Below are 21,722 nucleotides of genomic sequence, written 5' to 3'. Positions count from 1 at the left end.
AAGATCAGGTAGTTGAAACATTAAAAGATTACTTGGTTTTTTTGGGGGGGGGGTTATTTTTCAGTTATACATGAACATACATATATTCATTGTTGCATACTTTTTCACCGTGAGCTACCACAAGATCTTGTATACATTTCCCTGTGCTATGCAGTATAATCTTGTTTGTCTATTCTACATACGCCTGTCAGTATCTACAAATTTCGAACTCCTAGTCTGTCCCTTCCCACCCCCCTCCCCCCTGGTACCTTTTAATTCTTGGCTTTCTTCACAGGGCAAAACATCCTTGAGATTCATTCGTGCTGTTGCGCCCCTTAGAAAATGGTTCTTTCCTGTTGCTCAGGAGTCTGCATTAGCCACATTCCTATTGATGGACATCTGGATTGCTTCCGGTTTTACCTATTATGAATAAAGTTACTAGGAACATTCTGTATGAGCTTTTGATGGACCATAAGTGTTTGAATACCCTCCTCTGCTGATTTGAACTTTAGGGTCAGTTCTGGGCTGGTTTCCTTTGACCGATTAGTCTCTCATCACGGGAGTGTTTTCTTGCCTCTTCGCAAACTTGGTGATCTGGATCAGATGCCAGAGTATGAATGTACCCACGCTGGGCGATGGAAATTCTTGTATGCCTGTTGCTGCCATGTAGTTAAGACCCAAAAGGAGAAATCAATTTCAAGTCACTTACTTTTATGATTCGTTATTAGGTCTGGAATGAGGTCTGCCTAGTCCAGGCTAATTATTCCTCTCTCCTGTGGCAAGATCTCCCTGTGTTTTACCCCAGGTCCCAGGGAATATGAGTTTTTCCAGTCTGGCTGGTGGGAACAGACGTGGACTCCAGTCCTGCACGAGAACTAGTCACTGGGTTCTGGTTTGGGTTCATTAGAACCTCTAAATCTTCTGATGGTACTTTCTCAAACCTCGAAGGAAAGAGATTTCTCTTTCTTTTCCTTACATGCGTGCTAAACACTCAAGGGGAACCCTCTGTCCAACCCAGGGTTTTCTCTCTGTGCAGCTCTCTCCTCTCTGGTGCTCTGCCTGTCAACTCCAGCTGCCTTGGTCTCCCTGGATGCTCAGCTGTATCTCCCCAACTTGGGGAGTCTTACCCCTCCCTGCACCACAGCTTAGAAACTCTTTTAGGCAGTAGGCTGGGGCAACAGAAGGCTCATATTGCCTGTTTCCCAACTCTCAGACACCACTGCCCTTCACTGCCCAATGTCCAGTGTTCCAAAAACTGTTGTTTTGTGGATTTTGCCTTTTGGGAGGTTATTTCAAGTGGAAGATAAATCTGGTCCCTGTTAACTATACGCTGACCTGACAGCGCCAATATTTTGAACTGTATGTTGTCTGTCACTCTGGGAGGCTGTCACCCTCCAGGATAGGAGATCATGGTTGAATTCAAGATCAGTGTGCCTTTCTTTACACAGTGGGCACAGTGGCTAATGGGAGGGAGCGGGGAGAGAGAAACAGAACGACACCTGGATGGCACCACTCATCAGGACGCTCAGGGATAGGGAACATTCCCAAGGGTTCTCTGTTCTCTCTGACTATGTGAATCAGGAAGACATCCCATCCAACACCTGCCAGCCTGAGTTTTTGCTCTGGTCCCCATTGGGGTTCGGTGCCTTGGCAAAGGCACATTAGTTAACAAGAGGAAATAAGAATAATCCTCATTAAAACTGGGCACATGTTGGGCACTTTTTTTTTTTGAGATGTTAACCCATCTGAATACCTGAGTATTTAATGACTGTCTTTACATAAAAGAGGCTTTGCACGTCTGATTGGCTTTTTGCACGTCCACCCCATGTGAGAGGAAGTCTCCGAGGTGGGCAGGCTGGTTAACTGGGGGGTTCTTTTCCACGTAGGATTTGTTTGAGGGGAAATCCGTGTTCTTCTGGACAGTAGCTCTCAAAAAAACTTCCCAGACACAAGCTGGCAGGAAGAGAGCTGCTTTGTACAGTGACTCTGAGTATTTTGAGCATGTTCAGAACTCCAGCAGCTCTTTAAGGTTCTGCCTCCAGGCCCCAGATCCCTGAATATCTCCCATGTCTATTCCAACTGTTCAGCTCTCTTCACTTCATTATAGCGACGCTAGAAATATAGTGCCATTTGCTGTTTACATCTTGAGCTAAAGCAATGACACTAAGACCCTAGAGCATTGCATTTCAATTTTTGGTATTAGACATGAAGGATAATGCGAAGCTGTGTCATTAAGTTAGAGAGAAAAGAACATCAGAGTGCTAATGCAGCATTTAGAATGCATAGAAACTTGTTTTTCTTTAATAAAATCTTTATTATTTCCCCTTCAAAGTCACGACGTAAAACTGGCTCCTTCTTCATTTTGTAAAATGTTTACATTTTCTATTTCTTCATCTGAAAATAATTTTCTACAAATAGGTTTTGCCAAGGCCATTTGAGGTCCAGGTTGATGGCAAACGCTGGCTGTCAGCATCACCTGGTTTCTCGGTCACGTGGTTCCCGAGACACCCCTGGAACAGGAGTGCGGTTCCAGTGGCTGCGGGGAAAGAGCAGCCCGCCTTCTAACCGGCAGGTGGCGGGAGCACGAGCCAGCGGCCAGATGACTCACAAGGCAGCCGCTGTGTCCTGACGGGTCTAAAGCTTCTCCGCAGACCCCGGCGAGGTGGCGCCGGCTGCGTCTGGAGTAGCTCAGCCTGGAAGCTGGCTGGCAGTGTGGCAGCTGCTTGATTAAAGACGTCGTTCAGTGGACATGAGGGAAACAAGTGAGAAAAATGAAAATCGACTATAAATTCTGTTTGTTTCTCTAAGTAGGGGGAAAGGATATCACTGAACACTACACCAGTGAAGGGGCTTCCCCATTTGCTGCAAACTTATCAGAATTACCTCCTTGTGGCTCATCATTTGCCACTATTGACCCTTATTTTAGTAGATTAATCTTCATACCTATACAGAGGAACGTGATCTCAAAATTTGTGTGGGCAAAAAAATCGCTGTTAAAACTCTGGGAACAGTGAGGTGGTATAGCTCAGTGGTGGAGTGTGTGCCTGGCATGTATGAGGTCCTGGGTTCAATCCCCAGTACCACCACTAAAATTAATGAATAAATAAATAAATCTAATTACTCCCCCCCCCCCAAAAAAAAACAACCAAAAAAAGATAAAAACTAAAAATTAAGTAAATAAAACTCTGGGGACAGGAAGTCGCCCCTTCCTCTGGCTGGTATTGGTTATAGAGACCAAAAGTGGCCCCAGGCAGAAGGTGACCACCTTGATGGCGTCTCCCCTGCTGCGCCAGTGTGTGTGGACAAAGCAGAGGAGGGCCGTAGTCCAGCTCACTCCCATACTCTTAGTTGTCGACTTTTAGAAGTTATTCAAAATTTCTAGCCAGTTTTTTGAGTTTCACTTCTGTGAACTTTCACGCATGTGAGTATTAATAAAAATTGTATATCTTTTCTCCCACTAATTATCTTTTCTTAGTTTAATTCTCAAGACCCCAGTTATTGAAACTAAGAGAATAGAGGAAAAGATTTTCTTCCTCAACACACTCTGTTCTCCATAAATGTCATTCCAATGACATTTATATACATACACACACATCATTATATATATGCCCATATACATGTATATAATCAAATGTTTTTAAATGCCATACTTAAACTTTGCCTTGAGAGTGTCAGAAGTTAAAAAGTTACCCTGAGAACATTCTTCACATAACTAGAACAAATAATCCTAAAATTTATATGGACTCACAAAAGGCCCAGAATTGCCAAAGCATTACTGAAGAAAAAGAACGAAGCTGGAGGACTAACCCTCCCAGACTTCAGACAATACTATAGAGCTACAGCAATCAAAACAGCATGGTATTGATACAAAAACAGACATATGGATCAATGGAACAGAATAGAGAGCCCAGAAATAAATCCACAAAATTTTGGTCCATTAATCTTTGACAAAGGGGGCAAGAACATACAATGGAGTAAAACAGTCTCTTCAGCAAATGGTGTAGGGACAACTGGACAGCAGCATGTAAATCAGTGAAGTTAGACGACTCCCTCACACCATACACAAAAATAAACTCAAAATGGCTTAAAGGGTTAAACATAAGACAAGACACTATAAACCTTTTGGAAGAAAACATAGGCAAAACATTATCTGACATAAATCTCAGCAATGTTCTCCTAGGGCAGTCTACCCAGGCAATAGAAATAAAAACAAATATAAACAAATGGAACCTAATTAAACTTAAAAGCTTTTGCACAGCAGAGGAAACCATAAGCAAAACAAAATGACAACCTATGGAGTGGGAGAAAATATTTGCAAAAGATTAGTCTGACAAGGGCTTAATTCCCAGAATATATAAACAGCTCATACAATTTAATAAGAAAGCAAACAAACAACCCAATCCAAAAGTGGGCAGAAGAGCTAAGCAAGCAATTTTCCAATGAAGACATACGAATGGCCGATAGGCACATGAAAAAATGCTCAATATCACTAATTATCAGAGAAATGCAAATCAAAACTACAATGAGGTATCATGTCACACCAGCCAGAATGGCCATCATTCAAAATGATAAATGCTGGAGAGGGTGTGGAGAAAAGGGAACCCTTCCACACTGTTGGTGGGAATGTAGTTTGGTGCAGCATTACGGAAAACAGTATAGAGATTCCCCAAAAGATTAAAAATAGACTTATTATATGATCCAGCAATCCTACTCCTGGGCACATATCCAGAGGGAACTTTAATTCAAAAAGATATATGCACCCCAATATTCATAGCAGCACTATTTATGATAGCCAAAACATGGAAACAACCTAAATGTCCATTGACAGATGACTGGATCAAGAAGTTGTGGTATATTTATACAATGGAATACTACTTAATAAAATAATGCCATTTGCAGCAACATGGATGGACCTGGAGATTGTCATTCTAAGTGAAATAAGCCCGAAAGAGAAAGAAAAATACCATATGATATCACTTATATGTGGAATCTAAAAAAACAACAAAACTTATTTGCAAAACAGAAACAGACTTTCAGACACAGAGAACAAACTTGTGGTTACTGGGGAGGGGTGGGGAGGATAAAATGGGAGTTAGAGATTTGCAGATACTAACTGATATATATAGAATAGATAAACAACAGATTAATGCTGTATAATGCTGGGAACTATATTCAATATCTTATAGTAACTTATGGTGAAAGAATATGAAAACAAATATATGTATGTTCATGTATGACTGAAGCACTGTGCTGTACACCAGAAGTTGGCACAACATTGTAAATTGACTATACGTCAATCAAAAAATATATATACAAAAAACCCAAAAACAGTTACCCTGAGGACCACACTTCCCAATGCAGTGGGAACCTAGATCCATCGTAAATAAATACACTTTACAGCATTTAAAAAAGATATAGCCCTTCAATTATTAAGGTATACTGCTCATCATGGTCAGTACAACTGGACCATGTTGATTTCATTGCATTACAAAATCTCATAGAGGTTTTGTCAAATTTGATTGACAGCATAACCCATTACCCTAATTTAGTGAATCTCCACATGGCAGAATAAAATAACAATGTCACCAAATAACCATCGCCAAGTGACAGCTCAACAAAAGATCCAGGGAGGCAACCGCCTGTGTTTTTACACTACAAGAGCAATTCTGTTCTTCTATTTAAACCCCACAGTCAATTCTAAACTCAGACATCTCTGAAAATCAGATTTGCAAGTTGAATATAAACATGAGATGGTAAAAATAGAGCCCAAGGGCAGAGACGCATGACCGGGGTTGCGAATCTTTTTGAAACAGACTGAGAAATAGCTTTACGGCAATGCAAGCTCGTCATGCCCATCACACTGATCAACTGATGAACTGTTCTGATTGCACGAGTTAGCAGAGCTGACCCACGGAGTCAGTGTAACTCAAGATGATGCCTGAATATGTCAAAAATTAATTCAGCCATGGTTGCAAATAGTGTTTTATGCCAATTAAAATATAGCCTATAAATTAGATCATGCCTTTTCATGTGTAGAAAGGTTTGCATATTAAAAAATAAAGCTGACTAAAAATAAAAATAAACAACACCTGAAAACAAATGCCTAACATCTGTAAACAAGAAGTAAACTGAATCTAAGCTGCAGATTTTGCCCTATCTGCTTTTAGGTATAGCTTAGTCTGAAAGTAGAAAATCTGGACTATTTCATGGAAATTCAGTTTTCATAGTCACTATTCAGTTTCAATCTATTGCAGGATCTTGGGATGGGGAGGACTCTTGCAGATCACCTGTTCTGCCTCATACCAGATGTTAGCATTCTCTCTCCAGCGTTCTCTCCCTATGGGAAACATCTGACAGTTTTTCTGGCATTTCAAGGTGTATTTTCCTAGCAATTCAGGGTGTATTATCTTTATTCATAGTGCAAAATGTAGGAGAGTTTTTGTGAAGTGTGTATTAGCTACCTACAGCAGCATAACAAATTGTCACCAAACTCAGCAGCTAAAAACAGCCATTGTTTACTATCTCATAGCTCCTGAGGGTCAGGAATCCAGGAGTGGCGTGGTTGGGTGACTAGGATTTCAGGTCTCCTCATGAGGCTGGAGTCAAGCTGGCAGCCCAGCCTGCAGGCTCTGAAAGACTTGAAAGTTTGAAGTATCTACTTCCTGATTCACTCACATGCGTACTGGCAGGAGGCTTCGGTTCCTCCCCATGGGGGCCTCACTGTAGGGCTGTTCACAACATAGCTTCCACCAAAGCATGTGGAGAGGGGCTGGGGGGAGAGAAAACACACCCAAGCTGTAAGCCACAGATTTTTATAACCTAACCTCGAAAGTGGCTTGGAAGTGACTTACCATCACTTCTATATGCTGTTGGTGTCACCGTCCAACCACACACCAATCTGAGAGGGAACGACCCAAGGGGCATCAAAGCTCACCGGGCGCCATCTTGGAGGCTGGCCACCCCGAGCAAAGACGAATAACCCATCTGGAGTCACACAACTAGACCCAAAGTGATTCTTCTGTTTCCTGCATCAGTTACTCTTCCTAGTTGCAAGCAACAAGAACCAGGGCTGGTTAAAAGTGGAAAAGGAATTTATTGCAAAATCTTAGTTTCTCACAGAACTGAAAAGATGCTCACAAAGGAGGCTCAGAAAATGTCAGGAACCAAGAGACATTTGCTGAATGAATATATTAAATTTGAAATGCATTTTACATGAGCTTCGATATTATACTAAAAGGTATGTTAAACAACACAGCCTATGGAATATAATCAAAATGGGTATTTCTTTTTACCTTCCACTAGACCTTTAAGTTTTATCCACTGGAGGAAGTTTTTCCCTGTTTTTAAATGACAATGTCCCACAGGTCCAATGACCGTCTGGTCACGCTTAGGTAATAAAAGGCTCTACGATCACTTCATACCACAAAATATGATCTTCATTTAGAAATTAAAATGTCCAGCCCACAGTATCAATCAAGACTACATTCTTCGACCTTGAGACTTTTCCTGCACCTGCCCCCAACCAGGGCTTGTAGATTTGTTTTCTGTTGCTGCTATAACAAATTACCCCAAACTGAATGGCTCAAAACATACAGATTTATTATCTTACAGTTGCAGAGGTCATGAGTCCCAGTTGGGTCTCATCTGGGCGAAAGTCAAGGTGTTGGCGGGGCTGCCCTCCTTCTGGAGGCTCTAGAAGAACCCAGTTCCTTGCCATTTCCAGCTTCTAGGGGCCACTGATCCATTGCCACATGTCCCCTTCCTTCCAACTTCAAAGCCAGTGACAATGGGTTCAGGCCTTCTCAGGTCTCATCACTCGCACCTGCATATCAGCCTCCCTCTTCTGTTTTTAAGGAACTTGTGATTACCTCGGGCACACCTGGATAACCCAGGATACATTCCCTCTTAAAGGCCAGCCGATGACTGAACTGAATTCCGGCTGCGATTGCAATGCCCCGTTGCCGTGTAATGTCACACACGCATGAGTTCTGGAGACTAGGACTTAGAGCTGTCTGGGCGGGGTGGTGGGCGTTCCCTGTGCTGCTTACCACCACCCGCAGCAGAGCAGCCAACCAAAGACACCGCTGGTGAAGATGGACACAAGGTGATAGGACACGAAAGAGCAGGAAGGAGAAGGGCCCCAGCTGGCTGCTGCGAGCCGGTTGAGGCTGCACCACGTTCCTCAAACCGGGGCTGAAAGGCGAGGTCATGGAGGGGTGGCCAGTGGGCAGTGGATGGGAGCACCTGCCGCAAGCAGTGCTGACACCTCACTGGGACACACGGGAAACATGGTGCCAGGCAACACAGGTTTCCACATACAACTCACTTAATGAGTGAAATGAAAATTGGTCTTCTTTCTTCGCACCACCAAAGTAGACAAAACCCTCATGAAGATGCAAACGCTTCTCGCTGGTATCTACTGATGGGCGAACGCTCTGTTTTGTGTGAAAATGCCCCCAAGCCTGGCACCACCTAGCTGAGGCTTGTCTGACCATCAGCAGCTGCAGGGAACGAAAAATCAGGAAATGGAATCTGTAGTTTTGGCTATTGGGAAAGACCACTATTGGGTTATCTGGTTTGGAAAACTAGGTAATAAATGCATACACGTTTCTTATTTTGAAAACAGTAGTACAGGACTTTTATTAGTTAAAAAAATCATTTTCTCCCCAACTCCACCAAATATTGATCAAATATTTAAACATTACTAGATTAAAGGGGTGAATCAAATTATTGACCTTTTTAAAATGATTCTGTGAAACTAAGCAGTAAATAATTCAATTTTAGGTGGGGTACTTAAGTCCCGCTGAATTCTCCAGTCAGCTATTGGAGTCTTCTTTGGGGGTGGAGGGACTTGGAACACATTGTCTACCAGAGATAAACTCACTGGAGGCAAAACGCTGGGCCAGGCGCTAGGGTTTCAGTGGTAAGTAGGACAGAGATTTGGCTCAAGCAGCCCATACTGCACATTATTTGATTTCAAGTGGGATACACGGTTCAAAGTTGACTAAAGGGTTGTTAGAGCAGGAAGGAAATAATATTTATGTTCCAGAGTGAATATGAAGAGGACTTTATCAGGTAAAGGACAGAGGGGAAGAAGAGAAAACAGCATCAGAGATGCTGGAGGGAGAAGCAGCCAGTGACCAGGAGGCAGAAGGCAGAGAGGAGCGGATACGAGAGTCGCGGGAGGGCAAGTCACTCGGGGATTTGGGGCCACATTCATGATTTTATCTATATCCTAAAAGCCGCAGAGAGATCTCTATCTCTCAGGTCACTGATATAATCAAGATTTGCATTTTGGAAAAAAAAAAAACATGCTGCCTATTGTGTGTCTATGTGAGGGCAGAGAGGTGGGCACAAGAGTAGAGGTCGGGGAGGAAGGTCAAGGTGTAGCCGGAGAGACCTCCAGAAGGTCACTCCTGGCTGAGGGGCTCTTAGCCCGAGGCATATTCCAAACCTTTGGGAGGCCTCCAAGTCCTAGCTCTCGTAAGGCATCCGTGTACTTGTGAAATATTTTTCAAGTTGGGTGATCTCCAAGTTGGGTGAACTTCCCCTCACATGCCCTGCAGGGAGCAGGTGAATTCGCTCACATCCTCCCTTGACGGCAGAGCTTCCCACACCCTCTTTGTCACAACACATCCCTCTCCTCCCTCTCCCGGACTCTCCTGCTGCCCAGCCACTCACCTTCTGTTGCATGCACGCCTCTCTCCCGGCTACAGGATCAGCCACGGTTGTGCCCGTGTTTGTGCTTCTTCCTAAAAACATATTCCAACCCTTTGCCCATTGATTTTGTGGCCTTACTAGCAGACTGCCTGTGAAGTTTCCAGCCCTCTCAGAGTCAGCACTTGTACACAAATCTCAACAGAGAGGGTGAAACAGGGATAGGCAGGATTACCATTTAAGGCTTATCTGATTTTCTTTTACACGTGAAACATGTATGTGCACCCATGTACACACACATACACACACACAAGCACTGGTGGTCTCTGATCACATGGCCAACTTCCCCTTGATTTCCTCCTTGAATTTATTAGTTTTCAGTCTCCCCTGATGAATAGAAAACTGGACTGCAATTCACTATTTAAATAAATGACGTGATTTGTTTTCTTTCCACTGATTAACGCATTGCTGGTTCAGTGTGGTCTTCACATAAATTAGAGGTGGGAAGAAGGAGCTTACTGTCATGCTAGGTAACTATTTGAGAATCAGAAAGCCAGCATTTGGGAGGAGGGTAGAGCTCAGTGGTAGAGCACATGCTTAGCATGCACGAGGTCCTGGGTTCAATCCCCAGTACCTCCTCTAAATATAAATAAATGAATAAACCTAATCACCCCCCCCCCAAATAACAACAACAGTGAAAAAGAAAAAAAAAAGATTCATACACACACACAAAGCCAGCATTTACCACTGCACTCAGGCCTGACTGCTCCTAATTTGACAGCAGCCCCTCAAAAAGTGGCTCCGTTTCTGGCATCTTTTCCTTTCCTTCAGGGTCCTGATGTGGCTGGATGACCTTTGCTTTTTCGGAGCGCCAGCAGCTCTCACTTGGACACCCTGGTTTACGGGATGGGCTCCAGCCGCCAACCACCCCCCGCCCGTAGCAACTCCTGATGAGCCCCTGCTACCCTCCCAGACCCGCAGCCACCGGGCTCCAGGTCCCCAGGAGGCAGGAAAACACACAGGGAGGGTTCTACCACCTGCCCGAAGCACCTCGACTTCATAAAGCATTTCGCACAGAGGAGCTCAGGATCCTGGGAGTCAGCCCGCATTTTATTTTACAGTACATTCATGTGAGTTCCTGCATTTCCAAGGTAATCAGATCACATTCAGGTTAGCACTGCTGGTAACAAAATTACACAACCACCCTGGCTTCGAAAACAAGATAGGATGATACGCATGAATGCTTCTTTCCCTTTAATACTGTAGAGGACAATACAGCACAAAAATAAAATCACATGCCTTTTACAATCCAGTGTGAAGGCGTCCTACTCATGTTAAAATCGAACCATTTGAGACATGAGAATAAGAAGAGCTCCAAAGCTTAAAATGTCTAAAATTTCCCCCAATGCCATCTTTCTCTTCTAACCACCAGCTGGTACGTTCAGCATCAATGCCTTGGGAAGAGAGGGACAGAGGAAAGTGGGGGACCATTTAACTCTGAAACTCATGGCTTCTTGGGCTAGTCTGTAAAAACTACTTAAATAACCTAAAATTCTAAAAAGAGTTCATATTAACAAGGGATGGTAATATAGAAAGCACCTGGAGAGAATTCCTCCAGTCACTGATGGAATATATAAGCTGCAAACACTTCACGAAAATGGACAACTATATCACATCCAGTAATATATTAAGTCCTGAAAATACACTTTCACTTGACTGAATGAAAACACTCGGACCCATGTTCTGGTGTAGAATCAGTTCAGAAAAACAGCTGTAACCTCCATCGGCAGTATTTCCCGTTGGCCACATTGCATCACTATTATCTAAGAGTGCAGCTGACCAATATCCCCAACCCTTGAGAAATATGAGGTCAAACTGAGCCATAATAAAAACTAGAACAAATCAGAAAGGAGAACATTCAGATGTGTGAGAAAGCAAGAAGTTAGATTCATTTGGGTCTTCTTACTAGATTAAAAAAAAAATGTTGTTAGAAAATGTTTTGGACCCAGGTCCAACACAGCTGGAATGCTAAGTTATTGAAAATGCAAGCCCCCATCCAGAAAGACAGCGAGCTTACGTAGCCCCTTTCTCTTCAAAGTTCAATGTGCTTTAGTGTAATTATCAATTCATTGCATAATTAAGTACATGATTCAGAATATACTCAGACTTACTGTTAGTTCCAGTGACTAGAGTCCCTGCCACTTGCTGCGAGAAATTTTTTGAGTCCTGAACTTATCAGGTTATGAATGAAATTGATACTCATATATAAGTTGATTCCAAAAGAAATACCACCCCTATTCAGGATTGAGAAATATGATGGAAGAGAGAGAATAAGACACTTCTTAGGAAAGCCACATCGTTAGGAAAAAACATCTCATGGAAAACCATAGCCAGTGCATACCGTACAACCCCTGAAGAAAGCCCCCAGCAGCAGGGGGGTGGAAGGGGAGCAGTGATGATTTTGAAACCAGACTGACTCGTAGCTAACTGCCTAACAGTAAATTCACATAGTAAAATGCAGAGGTCAACATACAGCCAAGGTTTACATTATATCTAGAAATATGCTTTATGCTTTAAAAAAAATTGCAATGCACTCCAAAAAAATTTTTTTTTCAGATAATTCATGTACAACAGAAGGCACTGTTATCCGCATAAATCCATTGATTCTGCATGGCAAAACCTGAGACGTGCGAGTCCACCCAATCCTCTAAAACCACCGTGGTCGTTCATCCTTAGGAACATACGGTCTGTCCTTTTCAGTCCAATGATTTTGTTTTTAATTTCATACCTTACAGTAGCTGCTTAAAATACGTATTTCATGGTGAGAAAGGTCCAAGGGGAAGCAGGGGCGGACGAAGGTGCTGCCGGATGCCAGGCAGCGGTAGGTGGGGCAAAAAGCAGGCCCTCGCTGCCTCACCTTGAGCCTCCCCTCGGGGCTGACATACAACGTAGCGATGGCATGTGGTCCGCTGATGGTCGTCTTTCAGTTGTCACTGGGCATAGTCCCAAAGTTAAATGCCGAGAGGACTCCTTTGTTTTCAAAGGTAAAGCCTCCCTGTTGTTCAATCTTCTTCTTTGCCTCTAGCATTGGCCACGAGAAATGGGGGGGAAAGAGAAAAGTATTTAAGGTGACAGAGTTGGAAATAACCTCCAAGGAGTCAGATTCTTTAGAGTTAGCACTGTGAAGGAATGTGATTCGTGGTATTCATTATTCTGCCCAATTGAACATGGGCCTTTTACAAACCCGCATCAGTAAGCACCGTGGATCTCATGTCCCCGCGGACGCGGGAATCCACGGATGCGGATATCTGCGGATGCAGGAAGGATACGGATATCCGCGGATGCAGGAAGGATGCGGATATCCGCGGATGCAGGAAGGATGCGGATATCCGCGGGTGCAGGAAGGATGCGGAGGGCCGACGGCACTACACCATTTTAACATGGGACTTAAGCATTCTTGGATTTTGATATCCGAGAGGAGTTCATGAACCAATCTCCCCCGGCACATACCTAGGGATGACTGTAGTTATATTTTCTATCTTGGAAAAACTGTTTGCTAAAACTGAGAAAAATGAAAACAAGGCTCAAAGCTATAGTGACCACTGCTGAAAGGGGGCACTGACTTCTCACATCAGGAGGGCGGACATGGAATCCGGGCAGGACTGAAAAGTCTAAGCCTATGCAGAAGAACCTGGGTTCTAAACTCTAGATTCCTATTCCATGATGTTTCCCACTAAAATATTTTTGTCATCACAAAATCTTTTCCATTAATTTTCAAGGGGAGACCATAATAACCTTTGCATAAAATAATTTCTCCAGCTCAAAAATACAAGAATCACCAATACCTAAAGCCCAATTAACAGAAACAGAGAGTATTTCATTTCCAGGAATACAAGCTCCTTTTAAGAACTCATCTTTGCTCCATCTGTGTTTTAGATGTTTAGGTTGGGTGATCGAGCTGATTAACTCTCCCTCAGCAAGATTTACATCTTTACCTTTGGCTCCCATATAGGATAAGGATGGGATTAAGAACACCACTAAAAGACACATATTAATTAATAGTGTTCTCCTGAGCTAAGATATCATGAGTGACTAAAAAGACCATCCAAAAACAAGATCATACAATAATAATTCCTTATTATCTTCAAAGGGTGGCCTCTAAGTATTTAGATACCAGGATCTTAAAATAAAGGCTGCCCACTGGCATTGTGACACACGCAGTCTGGTCTGGAAATCATGCTGGCTGACCTGCCACCGTCCTCCGGTGCTCGGCCAGGGTGTACACCTCCTGCAGCGCCCTCCTCTGATCCTCACTGAGCGGCGCCATCAGCAGTTGGTACCAGGCAGCATCTCGATTCTGCACAGCTATTGTGTTTTGGGGGTGTGGAGAGGGAGAAGGAAAGATTAGGGAGTCCAGTGACAATTATTATTTCAGAGAATAACTAGTGACAGAATCAGATTGCAATGACATGCTCACAGATAACAGGTAATGAAAGTTATTCCAACAAAAGACCACTCCTGAGTACCCACTTCAGTAGTGAACCCACGCGGGGCTACAAAGGCAGGCTGGGACACCCCGAGTCTCTGCTTTGCCGAGTTCTCTGGGTCCTTCGTCATCTCCTCTTCTCCCTAACGTTTTACTAACTATGAATGCTCCCTAAAATCCAGATCTTGGGAAACACCTTATTCGCTTGTTACCATTTTCCCCAGGAATTCTCATGCTACCTGCAACTTCGGCACCACTTCCGCACCAAAAACTCAAATTTGTACCTTTAGGAAAAACTGTTCCCTGAGCCTGCCACTTTTCCATTGAATAGTTCACCTCAAACTCGGCACTTAACTAAAGCCAAATTTAGTATTTTACCTCCCAGCCCTCCCCGTTTCCATCACTAGTTCTATCAGCCTCCTGGTCAACCGCTGCAAATCCCTAACACCTTTAATCACGCCTTCTCCACGTCCAATTCTCTGCTGCTTTCTTGAAGTCTTTCACATAAACGCTTTCCATCAGATGTCATCCTCCCCCTCCAGGGCCCTATTATCCCTAAATTCCCAAAACACAAAATAATGTCAATATATTACACTAGCATTGCCTTTTTAGTAACAATATTTTTACACAAAGATGTTCACTTTAATAGCAAAAAAAAAAAAACCCTAAAAACTGGAAATATGTGTCCATCAGTGGAAATAAGCTAAATTATAGGAATACCATGAAATACAATGTCACTATAAAACAAATGATCTATATATATATTGGGATTTTTTTAAGTTATAATTTCTTTGTAATAATTTTGTAAATACTTTCATTGGTTTATTTTTTAATTCTGTGAGTTTTCATTTGTATATTCACATTTTTATACTGGGCTATTGGTCTTATTCATTTGTAGAAGGCCATTGTAATCTGTGGATCTTAAGCCTCTGATATGTATGTGAAAAATGTTTTCTTGAAATCTTTTATGAGTGCTTTAACTGTATTTATACTGTCCTCTGCTGTACAAAGTTGGTAAATTGTTGCTATACTAAAAAATTTACTCTTATGGACTCTGCTCCTTCACATGGGGATTGTGAATTGCTAATAAGTTTATGGCCACAATTTTTAAGCAACATATGCGAGATACTTCATTCTTTTCTGTAAAAAAAAATCCTTGTCTCTTTATAGCTAGGAGATGAACAACATATGCAGATACTCTTGCCTGAAATCAGACTTTTGTGAGCATAACCTGCAGTCTCACCCTGTCACTTTTTAATAACAAAGGTTGCTGGGATTGGGTGATGGATGTTTCATTATGTGTTTGGGGATTTCTATAATAAAAATAAATAAAAATTTTAAAAGGAATCTAAACCAATTTGAGGCAGACCCCAAAACAACTTCTTCTTTTTTTTTTTTTTTTTTTTTTCCCAAAATAACTTCTAATAGGAGGAAATGAAGAAAGAGTTTGGGAAAAAAATCTAAAAGATTCAGCAAGTACCAACATACTTAGGAGAGCTTGTGTAAAAAACTGATATTCATCCACACTATTGTCAAGGTCCAGTGGAGTGCTGAATCCCTCAAGGGCAGTTTCTTCCAACACCTCTTCATCCCAGTCATCATCATCTTCCTCCTCATCTTCACCTCTTCCATTATTTGACTGCATTGCTTGAGCAGTTACATTCGTCTCCTCTTCATCGCTTGAAATCTCCTCTGTGAATCCATTATTTATTTAAAAGGAATCAAACCACATAAGGATAAAAGATAAATTCCATAAAGAAAACAAAACAATATAAAATTTCATTCTGGAAATGGAAAAACTACCAAATAATTTTATGTAAAATTATAAAAATAAATCTTCTCTTTACTATAGTTTGCTAAATTGAAAATGACTTTATCCTCTTCACTGAAAACAATTTCTAAGTATCCCTAAATATGTGGTCCAGCTGAATATAATACTGTTTCACTACAGCTGCATCATATTCATTAACGTAAAACACTATTTGGCAATGAATTCCCAAAATAATTTTTTTGTCAAAAAAGACATAAAATGATAGTGTAGTCAGTGTATGTGTTTTAAATAACAATGACTTCCTATTGAAAATTGGGTCTCTTAGCAATTAACTAAGATGATTATGAACTGCTCAGAAGTACTCAAATGATGAGGTCATTTCTGGTAACAGAAACAGAAAAATATAGAAATATAAAGGAAAGATAATTAGCTATATGTGGGTTGAAAAAAAAAAAAGCTGAATTGTATATCACCATGGTTTCTGTTTCTATTTTCAGGGCTGGTCTCTTCCAAGCAGTTAATTCAGTATTGTAAACAACCAGAAGATAATAAATGCAGAACAAAATCAACCTAAGAGGAAAATCCTTGAGTAAACTCAAACCAGGCAATATTAATCTTAAAACTAGTTCTATAAAACACACCATACTGAAGCACTTGGATTAAACTGCAAGATACTTTTAGGGATAAAGCAAGAAACCATAGTTTTGACCACATACAAGAAAAAAAAATTTGTATAAGTATATAAAGGTATAAAGATATAATTAAAAAGACAGCAAGAGATACCTTCGCTGGTTAATAATCCTACTTATACTTCAGTAGGAAAGTCAACAAGAAAGTCTGGGGATTATAACTAGAAAATTTTCCTTCAAGTCATAATAGAAGCCAAAAGAGAGCAAATCAAAGAATTCGAATACAACATACTGAAAAAAAAAAAGATCCTGTGATTGTTGGCAAATACTTAGCAAAACACACAATTACACGAGACTCACTTCAGAACTAAGCACACACACAGAATGAAAGTAAGAGGATGGGAAAGGATATTTCATACCATGGAAGTGACAAGAAAGCAGGGGTAGCAATATTTATATCAGATAACATAGACTTTAAAACAAAGGCTATACCAAAAGACAAAGAAGGGCATTACATAATGATAAAGGCTTCAATACAAGAAGAGGATATATAACATTTTTTAACATATATGCACCTAACTATACAAAACAAATATTAACAGACACAAAGGGAGAAACTGACAACAACACAATAATAGTAGGGGACTTTAACAGCCCACTTACACCAATGGACAGATTATCCAGATAGAAAATCAATAAGGAACGAGTAGTTTTAAATGACCAGCTGGACTTAGTAGATATCTACAAGACATTCCATCCCCAAACAGCAAAATACACATTCTTTTCAAGCGCACATGTAACAGTCTCTAAAATAGAACAAATTCTAGGTCACAAAACAAGCTTCAACAAATTTAAGGACAGAAATTATATTAAGCACTTTATCTGACCACAACAGTAAGAAACTAGAAGTCAATTAAAGGTAGAAAAATGGGAAAAACATAAACACATAGAGACTACAGAACAAGCCATTAAAAAACCAATGGTTCAATGAAGAAATCAAAGAGTAAATCAGAGAATACCTCAAGACAAATAAAAGTAAAAACACTACTTTCCAAAATCTATGGGACACAGAAAAAGCAGTTCCAAGAAAGAAGTTAACAGTGATACAGGCCTTCCTCAAGAAACAAGAAAAAAATCTCAAACAATCTTACCTACAATCTAAAGAAATTAGACAAGAAAAACAAAGCCCAAAGTCAGCATAAGAAAGGAAGTAATAAAGTTCAGAGAGGAAATAAATGAAGTAGACCAAAAAAAAAGATCAATAAAGCCAAGAGCTAGTTTTTTAAAAAATAAACAAAATTGATAAGCCATTAGCCAGGCTCATTAAGAAAAAAAGAGAAGTCTCAAATAAAACAAAAAGTGAAAGAAGAGAAATTACAACTGATATCACAGAAACACACACACACAAAATCATGAGCGAATACTATGAACAGGTATATGCCAATAAACTGGACAACCTAGAAGGAATGGAAACATTTCTAGAAACATACAATTTTCCAAAACTGAATCAGGAAGAAAGAAACAATCTGAACAGACAGATCCCAAGTAGTGAAACTGAATTCATAATCAAAAAACTCTCAGGAAACAAAAGTCCCGGACTGAATGATTTAACATAGGACCTCTGTCAAATGTATAAATAAGAAATAATACCTGTCCTTCTCAAACCATCCCAAAAAAACTGAAGAGGAGGGAACACTCCCGAATTCATTCTACAAGGCCACCAAAAGCAGACGAAGACATTATTAAAAAAAGAAAACTACACGCCAATATTTCTGATGAATACAGATGCAAAAACCTCAACAAAATATAAGCAAATCAAATTCAACACTATATAAAAAATGATTGTACACCACAATCCAGTGGCATTTATTCTAGGGATGCAGAGATGGTTCAATATCCACAAATTATTCAATGTGATACATCACATTAAAAAAAAAAAAAGAGGGATAAAAATCACATGATCATCTCAATAGATACAGAAAAGGCATTTGAGAAAATTTTACATACATCATGATAAAAACTCTCATCAAAGTGAGTATAGAGGGAATATATCTCAACATAATAAAGGCCCATTTATGACAAACCCACAGCTAATATCATATGCAATGGTGAAAGCCAAAAGCTTCTCCTCTAAATTCAGAAACAAGACAAGGATGCCCATTCTTACCACTTCTATTCAACATAATTCTGTTGTCATAAGTCCTAGTCACAGCAATCAGACAAGAAAAAGAAATTAAAGGCAACCACATTGAAAGAAAAGAGGTAAAACTGTCACCATTTGCAGATGACATGATACTATACACAGAAAACCCTAAAGTCTCCATCAAAAAGCTATTAGAATTAACAAATGAATTCAGAAAAGTTGCAGAAAGAGAAAGCAAGAAAACAATCCCATTTAAAATATCATCAAAAAGAATAAAATACCTAGGAATAAACTTAACCAAGGAGGTGAATGACTTATACTCTGAAAACTGTAAAACACTGATGAAGGAAACTGAAGATGATACAAAGTAATGGAAAGATATCCCATATTCAAGGATTAGAAGAATTAATATTGTTAAAATATCCATACTACCCAAAGCAATCTACAGATTTAATGCAAACCTTATCAAAATACCTATGACATTTTTCACAGAACTAGAATAAACCATCCTAAAATTTATATGGAACTGAAAAAGAACCTGAATTGCCAAAGCAATCTTGAGAAGAAAGAACAAAGCTGGAGGCATCACACTCCTTGACTTCAGAGTATGCTGCAAAACTACAATAATCTAAACAGTACAGTACTGGCACCAAAAAAAAAAAAAAAAAACCACGAAAAACAAAAAACCATACAGATCAATGGAACAGAACAGAGAGCTCAGAAATAAACCCATGTATTTATGGTCAATTCACTGATGACAAAAGAGGCAAGAATATACAGTGGGGGGGGGGGAGATAATCTCTTCAATAAGTTGTGCTGAGAAAACTGGACAGCTACATGTAAACAAATGAGATGAGAACATTTTCTCACACCACATACAAAAATAAACTCAAGATGCATTAAAGACCAAAATGTAAGACCGGAAACCATAGAATTCCTAGAAGAAAAGATAGGCAGAAAACTCTTCGACATAAATTGTAGCAATATTTTGGGAGGCCTATATTGCCTGAGGGAAAAGAAACAAAAGCAAAAATAAACAAATGGGGCCTAGCTAAACTGAAAAGCTTTTGCACAGCAAAGGAAGCCAGCAACAACCTACTAAAAGACAACCTACTAAATAAGAGAAAATATTTGCAAATGATATAACTGATAAGGGGTTAATTTCCAAAGTATATAAACAAGATGGCCAACAGGCACATGAAAAGATGTTCAACATCGCTAGTCATCAGAAAAATGCAAATCAAAACCACAGTGAGATATCATCTCGCCCCTCTCTGTATGAATGGCTATGAACAAATAATGAATGCTGGTGAGGATGTGGAAAAAAGGGAACACTGGTGCACTGCTGCCAGAAATGTAAATTGGTGCAGCCACTGTGGAAAACAACATAGAAGTTCCTCAAAAAACTAAAAATATGATCCAGCAATTCCATTCCTGGGTACATATTCAAAGAAAATGAAAACACTAATTCAAAGAGATACATGCACCCCAATGTTCCCAGCAGCATTGTTTTCAATAGCCAAGATAAGAAAGCAACTCAAGTGTTCATTAACAAATGAACAAATAAGGAAGATGAGGTAATATATACAATGGAATACTACTCAGCCATAAAAAAGAATGAAATCTTGCCATTTGCAACAACATAGATAAACCTGGAGGATATTATCTTAGTGAAATAAGTCAGACAGAGAAAGACAATTACTGTATGTCACACTTATATGTGGAATCCAAAAAAATAAAAGCAACAAATGAATATAACAAAACAGAAACATACAGATATAGAGAACAAACTAGTGGTTACTAGTTGGGAAAGGGAAGTGGGGAGGGCCAAGATAGTGTAGGAATTAAAAAGTACAAACTACTAAGTATAAAATAAATAAATTACAAGGGTATATTGTACAGCACAGAGAATACAGCTGACATGTTATAATAACGTTCAATGGAGTATATAATCTATACAAATATTGAATCACTGTGTTGTACACCTGAAACTAACATAATATTGTAAATCAACTATACTTCAATAAATAAAGTTATGAATTGTTTACTTCTAGAATTTTCTATTTAATATTTTCAGACCTTGGTTGACTACAGGTAACCAAAATTGTGAAACCAAAACTGTGGTAAGGGAGGACTATTATAATTGAGCCAATCAAACCTAAAATACCTATTAGCCATGTAACAGGCCAAGAAGGTAAATCTGTTTAATGATTGAAATAGACTGAAATTCAAGGAAAACGCATGCCCAAATCAAAATCAGTTCTAGCATTCATTGTAATTACAACACTTTACCGTTTTCTTCCACATCAGTTTTCTCTGCTTTTGAGCGGTCTTCCCGGTTTACCAGTTGTCTGGTAGCACAGACCTGCTTTAGGCCAAGGAAAAGGAAAAGAATTGAGGGTACAATCTGTCCCACCACAGCATCCACTGCAGGAGGTCGATTTTGCAATTCCAAAAGGATACTCAGTCCTATTATACACATCTTCCGGTCATGATGCCTACAAATTACAAAGGAAGAAAAAAAATGTGCACGTGAAAAATGAGGACAAATTCTGCAGACCTTACAAAAAGGAATGTCCAACATGTACCATGAGGTTCATTCACTGAAATCATACAGGGGTATCCCCCATTTTGTACTATACAAAATCCTTTGTAAATCAAGTTTTGTAAACCAGTTATCATCAAAGACCAATGGGAGTCTACAATTAATATGGTGAATCTACAGTTAATATGGTGAATCTTGATTAATCAGGTTATGGTTAATATAAATGCTATATCTGAACCTTAGCATTACAAGTTTTACTAAAGCAGGAATATCTGTATTTGACAACACAAAATTCCTATCCAATGGAAAAAATGAGGAGTTCCTTAGACTATGTCTTCATTGGACTGGTCTCTAAGGCTTCTTGGCACATATAACTGTACACTAACCCCATATGCCAACAGCTCTTTCAAAACCTCAGCACCTAATAAGCTGAACTTAATAGCTGTAAGTAAATCCATTAAATACTCTCTGCTCTAAAACAGGATAAGAAAAATCTAATTCTGAAGGAAAAA

General features: G+C 40.0%; 1 protein-coding gene and 1 non-coding gene across 2 annotated transcripts in view; one reads left to right on the top strand and one right to left on the bottom strand.

Moving 5' to 3' along the window:
* The first annotated feature begins 2,993 nt into the window (after positions 1–2,993).
* On the top strand, positions 2,994–3,065 carry TRNAA-GGC. Its single transcript has one exon. It is a non-coding gene; the product is annotated as a tRNA-Ala (tRNA).
* Positions 3,066–10,719: 7,654 nt separating this feature from the next.
* The window catches only part of IPO8 (importin 8), a 60,021-nt gene continuing 49,018 nt past the window's right edge, over positions 10,720–21,722 (bottom strand). The window contains exons 22-25 of the mRNA XM_032473247.1: positions 20,958–21,163; positions 15,611–15,814; positions 13,885–14,001; positions 10,720–12,717 (exon numbers count right to left, since the gene is read on the bottom strand). Of these exons, the coding sequence (XP_032329138.1) occupies positions 12,620–12,717; positions 13,885–14,001; positions 15,611–15,814; positions 20,958–21,163 (625 nt within the window). The 3' untranslated portion in view covers positions 10,720–12,619. The remainder of the gene's footprint in view (positions 12,718–13,884; positions 14,002–15,610; positions 15,815–20,957; positions 21,164–21,722) is intronic.

This window comes from Camelus ferus, chromosome 34 (genome assembly GCF_009834535.1).
Source record: "Camelus ferus isolate YT-003-E chromosome 34, BCGSAC_Cfer_1.0, whole genome shotgun sequence".
NCBI classification, from domain to species: domain Eukaryota; kingdom Metazoa; phylum Chordata; class Mammalia; order Artiodactyla; family Camelidae; genus Camelus; species Camelus ferus.
This window is presented reverse-complemented; position numbering and strand designations above follow the sequence as displayed.